This window comes from Rhinopithecus bieti, unplaced genomic scaffold, assembly GCF_001698545.2.
Source record: "Rhinopithecus bieti isolate Rb0 unplaced genomic scaffold, ASM169854v2 scaffold_21201, whole genome shotgun sequence".
Taxonomy (NCBI): domain Eukaryota; kingdom Metazoa; phylum Chordata; class Mammalia; order Primates; family Cercopithecidae; genus Rhinopithecus; species Rhinopithecus bieti.
In genome coordinates, this window is record NW_016810610.1 from 1,035,891 (window position 1) to 1,053,200 (window position 17,310).

The window sequence follows — 17,310 nt, forward strand, 5'->3', positions numbered from 1 at the left end:
TTTTTTTTTTTTTTTTTCTTGAAGCAGCAGTGAAGGGACAGCCTTGAGAAGTTCAGAATTCAGGAAAAATGCAGCTTGAGACCCCAATTGCCTTACAAGGCCCTTTCACTTTCCCTTGTGCCCTGAAGCTGAGTTCAAGGCTCACTGTTGTTGTCCTCAATTTATTTTCCCTGGTTTGGCTTCTTTAAGCTGCAGCCGACAGGAAACTCATGAATAGTGTTAGAAACAAAACGCAACACAAGCTAAGGCCTTTGAGTTGGGAGAACATGCTTTATTCTTTCTATTAAATGCTTGTGTGGGCCAGCCTAGTAGATGCTGAGTCAATGCTCGTGGACTTCATAGTTGGAAATGTTTGTTTGCAGACCATCAGGGCTCACATTTATAAAGCTGGATTATGGTCCCTCCTGACTTTATCTCAGGCAAGAGTTGAAATTTTGCCATCATCGTGCTCCTTTCATTTCCTTGTTCAGTTCAGTTTCCCCACCTTGGTGTTGTCTCCCGTTCTTCTCTGGTTCGGCTCAGTCATCCAGGCCCAGCAGCACCATTGCCTTGGATGAGGGTGCGGTGATGCTGGCAGTGTGGCTCTTGGCCCTTGGTGAGCAAGTCTGGTCACAGCAGGGCACGGGGCTGAGGTCCCCAGCTCCAGCAGAGAAGCTCCCCTGGGTCAGATGGTGGGTGCCCTACTGGTTAAGGTTAAGGTCTACAGGGCAACTTTTGCTGGGTGATGCCCACGGTAACTGATCCTGCCGATGCTTCTCTGTCTGCTGAGAAGCTCCTGTGACCAATGCTTTTTGGGCAAACACTTGACTACCTGGAAGAGCTTCGTCTCTGCCCTGTACTGTGGTGTGCCCAGTGCCAGCCCCCCTCCCTCCCTTCTTGCTGGTTATTTGTAAATCTGCTTAGGGTCATGGTGGGATTGACCAGCAATGCCAGGGAGACAAGGGGGCGGGGTCAGGTGAGCAAATGAGTGCAGGCTTCCCACAAAGTACCTGTTTCTCCTTAACCACTGACTTGCCCCTAGACTGACACAAATGAAGGGCTGCCCATGCAGACGGGGAGGTCATGCTGGTCTGGAGCAGAGTGATCACAAGGAAAGCAGGAGGTGCCAAGGGTTCTAGATGGTGGGCAAGTTGCTGGGGTTCAAGTTTCAGAACAGCTCGTTCATGCGGTAAACTCTAGGAGTTGGTTTCATGGAGACCATTTGGGGGAAGAATTGTTTGGGTTCTCCATGTTGCGACTGTATTATGTAAGCTAGATAAGTGGAGGAGATGCTTTTAAAAATCCCGTCTGTTCCAATATTTTAGCTAGATAGAACCTGCCAGATACCTGGATTTTTAGTGGACTTCTCTTTGCTCTTAATCCAGGCCACAGAATTCTTTCATGTACAAAGTAAGTGGATAGATTTGCTTTGCTTTCATTTACTCATTTAGTCAACAAATGTTTATTGGACATTGTGCTGGGCCCTGGAAACATGAGCTCCACACAAAGCCTGTCCTTGGAGCTTGCAGCTAAATGGTGACACAGACAGCTACACCATGATGCAGTCAGAGCTTTGAGAGGGTATCTCAGTTTCTTATTGCTGTGGTAACAAATTACCAAACTTAGTAACATAAAGCAACACGAACTCATTAATTTACAGTTCTGGAGATCAGAATCTGCCAGGGGGCCACAGGGCTCTATTCCTCCTGGAGGCTCTAGGAAAGAATCAACTTCTTCACCTTTTCCAGATTGCAGAAGCCACCTGTGTTCCTTGGCTCATGGTCCCTTCCTCTATCCCCAAAGCCAACTTGGTAGCATCTTATCTCCCTGACTCTTACCCTCCTACCTCCCCCTTATAAGGGCCCCTGTGATTACACTGTGATCTCCTGCACAAACCAGGATAATCTCCTTGATTAAATCACATCTGTGAAGTCCCTTTACCATGTCAAGTAGCATGTTCACAGATTCGGGGGGTCAGGTCATGGACATCATTGGGGGCCCAATATTTAGCCCATCACAGAGGCCAGTGCTGGTAACATGGGATTATCTGTTAAAGAGGTCCAGAGAAGGTGTCTCAGGAGGAATGTTATCTAGACCAAGACCTGAGGTGTTACAGCAGGTAGCTCGTTAGGTTTGAGCCGGGCAGGAGAGGGCTCCCCACCCCGCCCCACACACTAGGAGTGTTGGATGACCACCAAGTGATGGTCAGGCAGTTGTTAACTGTTTCTCTAAAGGAATGATTGGTCACAGCCAGTGCCAGGGAAAGGCAGGCTCCTCATAGAAAACACCTGAAACCAATCAGCAGCTTCCCAATAAGATCTCAGGAGGAGGAGAAGTAAGGCGAGATCCCGGAACTATGCCAGCGTAGAAAACCCCAAGTAAAGCGGTCAAGCCTCACACTTGGTTTCTCAGGTCGCCTATGTAGCTGTCTTCCAAGTTGGACTTTGCTTCTTTTCCTTTCCTTACTGTTCTAAAGCTTTTAATAAACTTTCACTTCTGCTCTGAAACTTGTCTGTTTCCCCTCCTGCCTTATGCCCTTCAAATTCTTTCTTCTGAGGAGGCAAGAATTGAGGTTGCTTCAGATCCGTACGGATAACTACCACTGGTAACAGAGGGACAAGTGTGATTTAGCAGAGGGGGAGAAGACCATGATGTATGAAGGCCAGGGAAGGAAAGAGGGGTGCAGTGTCCGGGCTGTGGAGTATGACAGTGACCACGGGTGAGGCTGCTGCAGTCTGCAGGGCTTTGGAGGCTAGGTAGGGCTTCTGAGGAACCAGGTGTGGCCTTTTTTTTTTTATTCTTTTTTGATCTGGAGTCTTGCTCTGTTGCCAGGCTGGAGTGCAGTGGTGTGGTCTCAGTTCACTGCAACCTCTGCCTCCCGGGTTCAAGCGATTCTCTTGCCCTAGCCTCCTGAATAGCTGGGAACACAGGTGCACGCCACCAAGCCCAGCTAATTTTTGTATTTTTAGTAGAGATGGGGTTTCACCATGTTGGCCAGGATGGTCTCGATCTCCTGACCTTGTGACCCACCCGCGTCGGCCTCCCAAAGTGCTGGGATTACAGGTGTGAGCCACTGTGCCTGGCCCAGGTGTGGCTTTTAATCATGGACAACCTGTGAAGAGATTTACTTTAAAGTCATTCAGCCACGACGAGGCTGAGAACCATAGAACTTCAGAACTGGAAGGAACTTTACAAAGCATTTGACCTAAAAGGCCTAAGAAGTAAATGTGCCCAAAGCCGCCAGAGAGGATCCGGATGAGAGGAACCCTCATTCTAGCCACAGCTCTAAGAGCAGAGCTCAGCGGCCCTCAGAGCACTTTGGAGGTAGTACAGTCTTAGTTTTCACAAGCACCCTGTGAGTGCAGACGTTTGCAGTGGAGGAGATAGAAAGTCGGCCGACGAGGCCATGGTCACTCGTCCAGCACCTGGTAAGCCTGGGGCTTCAGCAGAGGCTGCTTCTCTCCAAGCCAAGGGCCTGATTCTCTTTCCCTGTGGCCTGGAGCTGAGAATCCCATCTTCTGCCCAGTCGCCCCAGACGCTGCCAGACCTCACAGCAAACCCTTCCTCTTGGGACCAGAGGGTTTGAGGTGTATCTGAGCTGGGTCTTTGGAGAGAGGGCAGCCACTGTGAGTTTCTTCTGTTTCCTGTCCCTAGCCCTGGAACAGCTGCTGACGGAGTTGGATGACTTCCTCAAGATTCTTGACCAGGAGAACCTGAGCAGCACAGCCCTGGTGAAGAAGAGCTGCCTGGCGGAGCTCCTCCGGCTTTACACCAAAAGCAGCAGTGAGTGTGGGCCCCGGGTGGTGCAGAGGCCTCCACGGGAATAGAGATGGCTGTGAGTCAGTGCGGGCTGCCATAGCGAAGGACCACAGGCTGGGTGCTATAAATGACAATTCTTTTCTCATGCTTCTGGAGGCCAGAAGTCTAACATCAAGATATTAACAGGTTTGGTCCCTTCTGAGGCCTCTCTCCCTGGCGTGCTGATGGCTGTCTTCTCCCTGTGTCCTCACATGGGTTTTCCTCTGTGTCTGTGTCCCAATCACCTCTTCTTATTTAATTAACTTTTTTGAAGCAGAGGCTCGCTCTGTCACCCAGTCTGGAGTGCAGTGGTGCGATCATGGTTCACTGTAGCCTAAAACTCCTGGGCTCCCAAGTAGCTGGGTCTACAGGTGCATGCCACCATGCCCAGCTATCTTTTTTTTTTTCTTGTATTTGTTTTTTGTAGATATGGGATTTCACCACATTGCCCAGGCTGGTCTCTAAGTCCTGGGCTCAAGCCAGCCACCCTGCCTGGGCCCCTCAAAGTACTGTGTGAGCCACTGCACCCAGCCCTAATCTTCTCTCTCTCTCTCTCTGTCTCTCTCTCTCTCTCTCTCTCTCTTTCTCTCTTTGAGACGAGGTCTTGCTCTCTTGCCCAGGCTGGAGTGCAGTGGCATGATCTCAGTCCACTGCAACCTCCACCTCCCAGGTTCAAACGATTCTCCTGCCTCAGCCTCCAGAGTAGCTGGGATTACAGGTGCCCGCCACCACGCCCAGCTAATTTTGTATTTTTAGTAGAGACAGGGTTTCACTATGTTGGCCAGGCTGGTCTCAAACTCCTGACCTCCGGTGATCCACCCACCTCGGCCTCCCAAAGTGCTGGGATTACAGGCGCAAGCCACTGTGCCTGGCCTTAATCTCCTCTTTTTATAAGGATATCAGTCATAGTGGATTAGGGCCACCCTAATTATCTTATTTTAACTTAGTTACCTCTTTGAAGACCCTATCTCCAAATGCAATCATATTCCGAGGCACACTGGGTGCTAGGATTTAATATATGAATTTTGAGGGGACACACTTCACCCCATAACAATGGTGTAGGACTGACCCGACTTGGGCCGGAGCCCCAGAAATCTCTGGCCACTTGACACAGCAGCCCGTGAGTGAGGTTTTAAATGAAGTATTTTCAAAGCACTCTTCCCTGCTGGTTGAAAGTAGAGATGCAATAATGAACTATAATAATAGCTAGGGCTTACTGAACGTTCTCACGAGTGTATGTAATAACCCATTTCATCTTTAAGACATCCCTGTGAGGCTGGTGCTATTGTTATAGAGGGGAAAACTGAGACCTGGAGAGTTTAGCCTGCCCTATATTACACAACCCAAGGGAAAACATAGTTGGAAGACTTTGTAAATTACAGAACCCTGAATCCATAATTTTTCTGTCTTTTTAAAATTAAGATCATTTACTTATAAAGTGCACATATGTGAAATAATCAATTCAGTGAGTTTTGATAATTGTATACCCCTGTCTCCTCATCACCCAGAACAAGATATAGAACATTTCCATTATCCAGAAAGTTCTGTCTTGGCCATTCCCAGCCACCGAACACAAGCAACCATGGTGCTGATTAATGTTGCCTGTGCTGGAGTTCTGTATAAATGGATTCATATGATGTGTACTGTATGTCTGGCTGCTCTGGAGATTCATTCATCCATGCTGTTGTATGTCTGTAGTTTGTTCCTTTTATCGCTGAGTAGTATTCCATTCTGTGAATATATCACAATCTGTTTATCCTTTCACTTAACTGATGGCCATTTGGGTTGGTCACAGATTTGAACTATTACGAATGAGGCAGCTAGGAACATTCTTGAAAAAATCTTCTGTGGACATATGGTTTTATTTCTAGCAAATTCAGATTCCTTTAAAAAAGGAAAACCCTTTTTGTGAAGTCGTAACAGTTGAGCTGATTTTTATGTCAGATGTTTAAGAACTGGAAATGCTGTTTGGGGACAGTCAGGGACCGTGTGGGGGCATCTAATCCATCTGCCTCCCAGCGGGAACAGCTCAAGTCCTGCCAGGGAAGGGAAGTCTCCACCTGCCCCGGCCATCACAGTCCAGAAATGCTTCCTTGTGTCCAACCTGAATCTGCCAGACTACATTTCGAGGACTTTCCCCTTCCCTGTTCCCTGTGGAACTAGTTTCTATTCTCTGAATAAGCAGTCGTAAAGCTGAGGCATGTTGCTATATGCCCATCTGCCTTCTCTTCTGGAGGAATCATCTGCCTTAGCCTCTCATCAGAGGTGTTTTCCTTCAGCCTTTGCAGCTTCCCATGCTCCTGAAGGCTTTGTAGGGAGCGTCCGCCTGCCTGCCGCCACGAGTGCTGGTCAGCAGCACATCAAAGCAGCCCACTGTGGGAACGCAGATGGGAAATCCACATTACAAAGCGGGAAAGTGAGAGGGGGATGGTTCACTCCATGAAGGATTTATCAGTGGAATCCTCTAAAAAGCACACTCCCCACACCACTTCGATATGCTCCACCTTGAACGCACAATGATAAAAAACGCTTTTGTCGGGAACGGAAACCACCTGTTTGTGATAAGTCTGACCCCTGGTTCTTGGTGCTAACCACTCTGGCAGCGCCTCCTATATGTGGGCTCTTTTTTGAATGAACCTGTGATGTGGCTTCTTGTAGGATGACCTTTTTGTTCTGCCCTTGATCAGCTCTTATAAAGTCAGACCTTCCCCTTCTCCTTGGACTCTGCAGCTCGTAGCGGGTGGGAAGCTGCTGAGAACTGGTCATGGGTTCCCCAAGATGAATCACCTACAGAGTGCCACCCATGCACAGCCACACTGAGGCCTGGGGCCTGTATTCTCAGAAGTGAAGCCCACTTGTTAATAGCCACTGTTTAACAGAACTTCCCTTCCGGCCCTCTCTGTAGCCCTTAGACTGCAGAGTGGGTACAATAGCAGCCAACATTTATCGTGTACTTTCTGTGTCCCTGTACTTAATGTAGTAAATGACATGGATGATATCATTCATTCCTTATCCCAAACCTTATTCCCATTTTACCAGCAAGGAAACCAAGCCTCTGAAAGTCACTTGCCTGAGGGCACACGGCTGTGAGGGCAGAGCCAGGGCTTGGGCCTGGACAGGTGGACCTAACCTTGTCTCCCCCTGCTCCATTGCACTGCAGTAACTGTTGTGTCGCACAGGACAGAATCTTAAACAGACATACCACACCTGAAATTATAGCATTCTTTCCCTTGCCCTCCCAGACCCACCTCTACCCAAAAATTAGCTCAGCCTGTTGAGACTTGTAGGAGGAGGCAAGGTGATCATCTCAAGATGGCCGTGGACCACGCAGGCTGAGCTGCTGGGACTTCCACACATTTTGGGCAGGATGTGTATGTGTGCATTTATACTTTGCAAAGGGAATTGTCTCTTTTGAGTTTTCTGATCTTTGTTTTTTGTTTTTCGTTTTTTTCCTCAGTGTAACAAATTTTTCTACCCTCTTTGCTTTTTGTCTGGGTGGAGAGGTCCAGGCATAGACTAAGATCTGTTTTTTCAGGGCCTGGCTCCCTGTGGTCTGTTCCAGCCTTCATCAGTGAGAGCTGTGTCCCTAGCATACCAGCCCTTGCTCCTGTCTCACACTCCTACTCCCACCCTCAGAAGTTCCAAGGACGTTTCAGTGGCTGCCCCTCTGATCAAAAGCACTTCAAATGCTCTGTATCCAGTGGTAGCAAACAGGTTCATGTTCCTCCTTCCCACCCTACACCAGTTCTCTGGGAAGGACCACCCTCTGCAGACCTCCAAGCACTTTGAGCTCATCTTCCCAACACCTTCAGGCTGTAGTCATTTCCCACCCACTGTGTAACGATCAGATTCAGGTATGTCTCTCCTGCCAGACTGTGGAGTTCACAAAGGCAGCGGTAACATCTGTTTTCTGCTGTATCCCCAACACTTAGCACAGTGCTGATGCTGAATGCACTTCTTCAGATAGTTGAGTGAATGACAGAAAGTTCTCCAGCCCAAGGCTGCCACCGCCCAGACAGGACTGAGCGGTCTGGCCTCCCTGTCAGCGGCCTCACTGACTAGGGCCAGGTTTACTGTGTTTTTCCCACAATTGCAGAAGGTCTTGGGAGCCTCTTACTTCCCAACCTGGATAGTCCTAGATTAGCAACCCTCTAGGAATCAAAACTAAGTCAGCCTCAGCCTGCAGCGCACCCGAGGTGGGCCGATGCACCCTCATGAAGTGGCCAGTGTGAGTTTTCTCTGCAACTTACAAATTATCATCTTAGAAAGCACCTGCTCAGAATCTAACATTTAAAACAATAGCATCTTGTCTTTTATTTTTTTGTATAGGTGTGTGAACTTAGTTAATGATATAAAAAAATAAAACAAACACTGAACACTATTTATGTTCTTCCAGTTCCTCTTCTGATCCTTATCAGCATTATCTGAATATTTTGTGGTTTTCCTCTGTTTTCTGCTTTACATTATTTTTATATTTAGAATTGCTGCGTGCACACATTTCCATGTGTTGATAATTCATATACTTTTTCTTTTTTTGCTATACTGAAACATGATCTTATAAGCAAACTCTAGGTCTTGCATATCTTTGTAAACAGACACAGAGCTACCTTGCTAGTTTTCACGATTGGGTAGAGTTCAATGCTGGGTGAATCCTAATGTTTAACCTATTGGTAGACATTTGTTTTTTTTTTTTTTTTTTTTCTTTTTTTTTTGAGAACGGAGTCTCGCTCTGTTGCCCAGGCTGGGAGTGCAGTGGCATATCTCGGCTCACTGCAAGCTCTGCCTCCTGTGGTTCATGCCATTCTCCTGCCTCAAGCCTCCTGAGTAGCTGGGACTAATAAAGGCCGCCCACCACAAGTCCGGCTAATTTTTTGTATTTTTAGTTAGAGACAGGTTTCACCATGTTAGCCAGGATGGCCTCGATCTCCTGACCTTGTGATCTGCCTGCCTTGGCCTCCCAAAGTGCTAGGATTATAGGTGTGAGCCACCATGCCCAGTCATATTTGGTCATATTTTGTATTCTTTTTTTTAAAAAAAATCATGCAATATTGTAGTGAATGCCCTTAAATACAATTTTCTTTAAAGGCTAGAGTTCATTTGTAGGATAAGTTTCTGGCAGTAGAAATGCTGGGTCAAAGAATATGAACACAAAAATATATCCTCCAAAATCATCTCTAAAATGGCCATGCCAATTTATATACTCTTCAGTATTCCATTTAGTTTTTAAACATGACTTGCTGTTGTATATGTTGATGTGCCATGGTTTGTTACCATTTTCCTGTTGTTGAGCTTTTCAGTCACGTCCCATGTTTTAAGCTGTCATTTTTCGTCTTAGTTGTAAGGTTACCTTACCTTTCCAAACCCCCTAGTATCTGAGTTTTGTATTCTTGAAAACTGAAGAGTTTGGTTAAAACAGGCAGTATTTCATCATGATTGTTTTCCATACTATGCAGACAAGAAAACGGAGGCACAAGGGTTAGGTGCTTTACCCAGAATTATGTCATTATGGCAAAGCTTTGGTTGAGATGCCCTCTCCCTGCAGGGCACTTTTCCCCTCTGCCATGCTCTGGAGAAGGGACTGACCCAGCCCCCCTTGAGTCTCAGTGGGTGGGAGTCTGTGAGTTTCGGTTCGCTCCATTTGTACCTCATAGCTCCCACCATAAACTGCTGCAGTCCCTGGCACAGGGGTGACATTGCTGACTGGTCCTGGCAGGGCAAGGCACTAAGATGACAACCCCAGGTGCCATTCACTGAGGCTGTATCAAGCCCCATCCTGTTCCTCTTGGCTCTTGGGGCCCTGCTTATGCAGGCCTGTTGGCTGGAGTTTGGGTGGTCTGTGGCCGTGGAACAGAGTGACGCTGAACTGCTTCCTTCGCCAGAGGTTAGCACTGGGTCCTTTGGCTCAGTAACGCGGTCTCCAACCACTGGAATTTATCAGCCACAAGTTTCTAGGAAATGCAAATTAAGGTTGCAGAAGAAATTTAAGAGGATTTTGACAAAGAGAAACCCTAGGACGAGCTTCCTCTGAAGACTTCTGAAGAAAGAGTCCTTGGGGGATTGGAAGTGGAGCAAGGGTTAGGAGGCCAGCTTTTCTCTGCCCAGACAGGCGTGGGAAAGGTGACTTAACCTGCACAGAAGTGGTTTTAAAGGAGGGCATGGGTTGTGCCACTGCAGGGTATAATCCATAGGGTAGAGCAGGTGGCTGGTGGCTCTTCAGTTCTTATTCTCAGGATACTCACCCCGTTAAACTCAGAACTCATGTGATTTGGCTATTCAGGTCCCCCTTCACCCGTCCAATGGCCCCCTACCTAAAGGCCTCTGAGCTAAACTTCCAGGTCCTCAGTGTGACCTGGCTTATCTACACACACTCGGATTAGCCCATTCAAGTAATTTAGACAGGGTGAGAATGACAGGAAATATTTTACAATTTAAATGAAATGCTAGGAAGCCCAGAGACATCTCTACTTGGTGGGATACAAGGCACATCTTGAACTTAAGATTTCTCTCTTTTTTTTTTTTTTTTTATTAAGACGCAGTCTCACTCTGTTGCCCAGGCTGGAGTGCAGTGGTGTGATCTCAGCTCACTGCAAACTCTGCCTCCCGAGTTCAAGTGATTCTCCTGCCTTAGTCTCCCGAGTAGTTAGGATTATAGGCACGCCACCATGCCTGGCTAACTTTTGTATTTTTAGTAGAGACAGGGTTTCACCACGTTGGCCAGGCTGGTCTCCAACTCCTGACCTCAAGTGATCCGCCTGCCTTGGCCTCCCAAAGCACAGGATTTTTATTCCTTAAGTTATCCTTCTGTATCTTACCTGCCCCCGCACCCTCGGCCAGGCTAGAAAACCAGCAGTCAGCAACTTGTCATTTCTCTTTTGGAAATCTGTCAGCTCTTTCCATGTTAGACTATTCTTTCAATCCACTGAAAATGCTGTGTGCTTTTACTGGAACCCAGGCAGACGAAAATGGCTCTGGGGTAACAGGGTTTCTGGCTGGAGGCCCTTTCTCTTCATGAAGTCACACAAAGCCCGTGTCTCCTTCCTTCTGCAGGCTCTGATGAGGAGTACATTTATATGAACAAAGTGACCATCAACCAGCAACAGAATGCAGAGTCTCAAGGCAAAGGTATGAGGCTGGGATCACTGACGGGATGGCCACGCCCGGGATGAGGGAAGGTCCAAGCTGGTTCTGTCCCACCTCTTCTTCCTCCTAGCCGGCACACAGACCCGCCTGGCGGAGTTATTTTTGGAAGCTGCATTTTGGTTGGTGGTATTTTGGGTAAATGTATTTTGGGATGCTTCAACAGGCCACCCCTCCTTGCCCATTGGATAAGGAATCTGGCCCTAAAACTTTTTGGCTGTTCCCAGTATCATCCCAGGAACAGGAAGTCATAATTCAGATGTTCGAAGAAGGCAGCTGTGTGTGGTGCTGATCCCACGGTTCTGCCTTTATGTCTTTTGATAGAAGTCTGTTTTGAGGAAGAGGAGAGAGAAATAAATGGTGGTGTCAGCAACTGCCTTAATAGTCACAGATGATGTTCGAAGGTGCTGTCTTTGGTGGAACGTTTTGTCTCCCGTGGGAAGGACATATGTTGTCTTCCATGGTGCCTCCCTCTTCTGCTCTGTTCTGCTCTTTGCTTCTCCCTTAAAACCTCCAGGGAGGGACCTGGCAAGACCCCGGGGAGGCCCAGAGGTATGCAGAGCTGCCTAGTTGCAGAAGAGGCAGGCCAAGAAGCTGCATCTCCTAACTCCCAAGCCTGTTACTCAAACACAAAGGCTTAGAGAGGGGTGGGAACACAGCATTGCAAAGCACTCAGTCCCGTCAAAGGCTTGTCTTTGAGACATCAGCCACCAAATCCCTGAGGTCGGGCCTGCCTGAGACTGTCTGTCCCAGGGCTGGCTGAAATGGACAGGCTCAGAGGTGTCTTTGGCACCTTTCCTTACAAGTGCACCGAGGGTTGGTGGCCTCACTTCCCCAGTGTGGCTCCTTCACTTCCTGCCCCTCACCAAGCCTGAGACATGGCAGAACTCATCCAGAAGAGGTTGGCCACTCTGGTGGGGGTCACATGCCTTCCGGGTATACTGTGGGAGGAAAGAGCCATAATCACAGGGTCCATGCTGAGAGTGGCTCAATATAGTGGCCACCAGGCAGCTCCTCTGCTGGCCGAAGCTCTGTGGCTAGACCATTTTCTTGACGTGGGGTGGGTAGGGGAGCAGTTGCAGAGGCTGCCAGAAACCCCAGGCACATGGCTGGGGCACTCCTGTACCCTGTTCTTGGAGGAAAAACAGCTTTGGCTCCAGAGACGGCCTGCCTGGGTAATTAACACCTCAAAAAGAGGTGTATGTGCATGTGACCTGGCGTTCCTGAGGAAGGAGACCCTGTGTGAGGCTGCTCACCCCTCACCAAAGCCTTCTCCTTTTGCTGCCGCAGTGCCTGAGGAGCAGGGCCTGCTGCCCAATGGGGAGCCCAGCCAGCACTCCTCAGCCCCTCAGAAGAGCCTTCCAGACCTCCCGCCACCCAAGATGGTAAGTGTCAGTCCAGGACCCCTGATTTCCCTGACGTGAGCCCCTTGAACTTCCAGTTGTCCTCACAGGTGTCAACTCACTCAATGTCTGGCATTTTCTGAGCAACTACTGCGTTCAGGGACTGGGACAAGGCACGGGTAGGGACAGAGCAAAGGTAAACCTGCCTACAGGGGATTTGCTTGGGGCCGCAGTACTCCGGATGCTGAGGGTGGTGGGTCTGGGGAAATTTGATTGAGTGCCACCTGATGCTACTCAGGCTCTTTATCCAGTATCGTGTGAACAGGGCCATGGACAGCTGTGGTCATCAGCCTAGGCCACAGTGACCTTCAAAAATTTGCAAGAGCCAGGTGTAGTGGTGCATGCCTATAGTCCCAGCTACTCAGGAGGCTGAGGCAGGAGGATTGCATGAAGCCAGGAACTGGAGGCTGTAGTGCACTGTGATCACACCTGTGAATAGCCACTATAGGCCAACCTGGACAACATAGCAAGACCCCATCTCTAAGATATAAAATAAGTGAATAAATAAATAAAAAAATAATTCCCCTATGTTGTTCTGGAGTTAAAAAGCAAAGGAAAAGTAAAAATTCATATATCATACTGCACTTCCGGCTTGAACCTTACCAATAGTTCTTATTAAACATAGAAAAAACAAAATCCCATTCCTTAGCATGGCCTCAGGGCCTATGATCTGGCTCAGCTTCATGGTCCTGCCTCCTCATACAGGGTCTTCACTGGCCTCCCTTCTGCCCCTGGATTCTGTCACTGTGGTCAGGCCTGTGTTAGGGATTTTGCATCTCCTGGGCTCCTACCAATTTCTCATCTCTCCAGAGTTCTTAAGAGAGACTTTGGCCGGGTGCGGTGGCTCATACCTGTAATCCCAGCACTTTGTGAGGCCGAGGTGGGCGAATCATGAGGTCAGGAGATCGAGACATCTTGGCTAACACAGTGAAACCCCATCTCTACTAAAAATACAAAAAATTAGCCGGGCGTGGTAGCGTGCACCTGTAGTCCCAGCTACTCGGGAGGCTGAGGCAGGAGAATGGCGTGAACCCAGGAGGCAGAGCTTGCAGTGAGCCGAGATCGCGCCACTGCACTCCAGCCTGGGCGACAGAGTGAGACTCAGTCTCAAAAAAGAAAAAAGAGAGAAGAGACTTCTGCTGCCTTGGCTAAGTAAGGCATCCGTCCCCTATCTGCACCGGGGTTGCTATCTACCCACCACCCAGTTACCCGCTCCATGGCTCGTGCTACTGGAACAGTCTTGTTTACTGTCTCCTTTCCTGATGTCAGCTCCTGAGGACAGGGACAAGGTAGGCCATACATAAATATCCATTAATTTGGATGGATGGAGTTGTAAAATCTTATGGATGTGGGTTCAAATCCCAGTTCTGCATGCCACTAGTTCTTTGGCCTTGAGCAAGTTATTTAAAGTCTCTAACCCTCTGTTTCCTGGTTTATATGGAAGAAGTGCTCACATCTGTCTCATCAGATGGGCTTATTCAATGGGTTAAGGCTGGCAGCCCCTCACCACTGTGTGTGGCATACTGTGCTAGTATTCAGTGAGATAAGTGGTAGTATTTATATTTTAAGGGTGAGGAAACCTAATGTCACACAGCCTGTAAGTGAGAGAGTCAGCATTTGAACCCAGGTTCTTTCCCCTGTAGGGCATGGCTGGGGAGGGATCCTGGGGTAGGACTGGGGTCTCAGCTTAGAAGGGTTTATATGGGTAGCCAGGGGGTCTGGGGTCAGTGCCAGCAGGAAGCTAAGCTCCCGCCAAGTGGCCATCACCTGATCTGTGGGCACATGTTTCCGTGGAGGGGATCCCAGCCCCAGAATGGCTCTGGACCGGCCCTTTCATTTGTGCCTTCCTGGCGGGCAGGGGCCACAGCTGAGGATCTGACTCCACCATGTGTGGTGGGTGGGCAGTTCCGGAGAACCGGGGACAGTGTCCCACTGCATGCTGTCCCTTGAGCTGGGTGACAGCTGGTGGGCCTCCTCATCTCAGGCTGAGTGAGGCTTGATGTCAAGACTGAACCTGAGTCCCTGGTGTCCCTGTGATGCCGACAGTGCCAGTCACTGTTACACCCTGAGCCTCAGCCCCATCCCATGCACACACACCATCCGCCCACCACCCAGCAAGGAATAGGTCTTTTCGTCACTGTTTTTCATATGAAGAAACAGACTCAGAGTTAAAAACCACTGGCCAAGGTCCCACAGTTGGGAGGTACTGGGCCAGGATTTAAATGCAGGTTTTTGTTGTTGTTCCCAATTCCTCCCCCAGCCTGGGCCTCCCTGACATTTGCTCCTCTCTGTAACACAGCAAGGGCTCAAGCTATGCTCCCTCCAGCGCCAGGCTCCCCTCACTTTCAGCCCCGATACTTGGGGGAACAGCACAGCTCCTCTGCTGTCCCATCCATATGCTGATGACTTTAACCTGAGGTTTTCTGGTGTGACCCAGGCATTGCTTGCTGGGTGGTGGGAGTGGAAAGGTGGCTGTTCTGAGCCACGGCTGGAACTTTTCTATCCTAAATCCAGCGTCTGATTCTGACCAAGGTACCTTGGGCTTTGCTAGTGGAAGGGCCATCGTCTGCCCCACCAGGGACAGCTGTGGGTGAGTCCTCAGCTGATGGGTAGGGGCAGAGTTTCACGAGCACCGAGTACTGTGTGAGTGTTCGAGAAATTGTGTTTTACAAACAGCATGGACTGGGGGGCCCAGGGTCTGGGACCTGGCTATAGCTGTAAGTTAATTGGGCCATAGTGAGTCCCTGTGGGCCCCGGGATTCTGATGCTGGCTTCTGCTCCTCGGCCAGTGCCCTGTGCCTCAGACACTGAGTGTGGAGAGGGACACGTGGCCCCCTCTGGAGTAGACTTCTTGGATTGTCGTCTGTGATTAGGGCTTGTGTCCTGTTTGAAAGAAACTGGTGCTGCAGTTGGGGAACATATCAGCACCCAGGAATGGCCCGATCCCAAGGTGGCCTTTCAGCCAAGTGGTAACTGCCTGTGGACAGCTTCCAGGCCCCAGGGAGACTTCTAGCAAAGCCAGCTGGGTTGACAGGAAAAGGCAGCTCCCTCCCACTTTGTGGACTTTGCTGTGAAGGACCAGAGATGGGCGTGGACCACGAGTCCCCTGGCTAGGTCCCTCCTGGTCTTGTGCAAGGCACCCAACTACCCCAGGGGGTTCCAGATGTGGTATGGGGATGTAGGTGGTGTCCACCAGGCACTCTCCCTGTCCTTGCCCACCACACGAGCACACGTCCTCACTCCCTCAGGCCTCCTCAGGTTGAATCAGGCTGAAGCAGTCCTTGGACTCTTAGTCCAAGGCCCCCAGAGGAGCAGCATCAGGGCAGAGCTGTGTCTGTGGCTCTGAAGGAGGAGGAGAACCAGAGCAGGGAGAGGCCGTGGCCGCCAGAACCCCATGGCCATGCTAGCCAGACCATCAACTGTGGCCAACAAACATCTGTTTCTGCTGCAAGGACCACAGCACCTGGCTGTGTAGACAGCAGCCTGGAGAGGCCACAGCTGCCTGAGTCACTGTCCAGCTGAGGCTGGAGCCCTGAGACTGGAGTGCCCTGTGGCCTCTCTTCCTCAGACAGAAAACCCATCCCTTCCTCCCCTGATCCCAGAACTTCAAGGTGTCAGGGAGGTTTCTCCACCTGAGGGCTGGGCCCTGCACAGCTGCCTGGCCCTGGACTCACTGGCCCCTTCTGCAGCACCTGGACATCCGAATGGGGTCCTCAGGGCCTACGGCTGGGCCAGGATCATGCCTCGGTCACAGGCTCGGGATGCTTGTCGGCCACGAGCCCAGATGTCCTCACTCCAACCCCTGCAGACTTAGTAGAGAGTAGGTCTGTCCAGCGATAGAAGGGGCAGCCAGGGGTTTGGAGTGACCTCGTGGGTGTGGACAGTGACTCAGGGAGCTGTGGCCTCTCCAGGCTGCTGTCTACACAGCCAGGTGCCGTGGTCCTTGCAGGAGAAACAGATGTTTGTTGGCCACGGTTGATGGTCTGGCTAGCATGGCCATCTCCACCCCATCATCCCTCTGAGGCCTGGCCACGCACTGGCCTGCTCTTGTATGAGCTGCTCTGTGGGGGAAGCCACTTAATCCCTAAAAGGACGTTGCCATGGCTAGCCTGGGAGGCTGGGCCTGGCCTGTCCACTCACCCCCGCCTGGGAGCCTTCTGCAGTGTACTCTGGGGCAGGGTGGTTAGAGCTGTGAGGACGCCTTGGGTCCTCTGAGCCACCCCTCATCAGCTCTTGTGTCTAGTCTAAGCCAGGGGTTGGCAAACTGGAGCTCACTGGCCAAATCTGATCTGTAACATCCTTTAGTAAATAGTGTTTTATTAGAACACAGCCAAGCTCATTTAGTTGTATTAGTTTGTGGACTTCTGAGCTACAGCAAGCAGTAGAGTTGAATAGCTGAGATAAGACAGAGGTCCCGAGTGACCCACAGATCCCTAAAACATTTACTTTTTGGCCCTTTCCTGAAAAGATTTGCAGCCCTTTGGACCTCTGGTCTGGTCAATCCTGCCGAACCTGACTCGCTCACACAGTCCCTTCCTCCAAACAGTCAAAGTTTTTCAGGTTTTGATGTTAAATCTCTTCTAGATCTTCATTTAATATTCACATTCTTCCTGTAATCCCAGTAATTTGAGAGGTCAAGGCGGGCACATCACCTGAGGTCAGGAGTTTGAGACCAGCCTGGCCAACATGGTGAAACCCCATCTCTACTAAAAATACAAAAGTTAGCCAGGCATGGTGGCACGTGCCTGTAATCCCAGCTACTCAGGAGGCTGAGGCAGGAGAATCACTTGAACCCAGGAGCTGAAAGTTGTGGTGAGCTGAGATCACGCCACTGTACTCCAGCCTGGGCAACACAGCGAGACTCTGCCTCAAAAAATATATATATATATAGAATTCACAGTCTTCACCATCATAATGATAATAATTAAAATAATAGTCCTTTCTCCTTAACCTTGTGAGATGATCTGTCTCCTTGAAGCTCTGATAATAGGTC

General features: G+C 49.7%; 1 protein-coding gene across 2 annotated transcripts in view; it reads left to right on the forward strand.

The window, feature by feature from the left end:
- Positions 1-17,310, forward strand: part of AFAP1L2 (actin filament associated protein 1 like 2) — a 109,990-nt gene that overhangs the window by 58,768 nt on the left and 33,912 nt on the right. For both annotated transcript variants that reach the window (XM_017892493.1, XM_017892492.1), the window contains exons 3-5: positions 3,634-3,762; positions 10,825-10,899; positions 12,205-12,299. In XM_017892493.1, the coding sequence (XP_017747982.1) occupies positions 3,634-3,762; positions 10,825-10,899; positions 12,205-12,299 (299 nt within the window). The remainder of the gene's footprint in view (positions 1-3,633; positions 3,763-10,824; positions 10,900-12,204; positions 12,300-17,310) is intronic.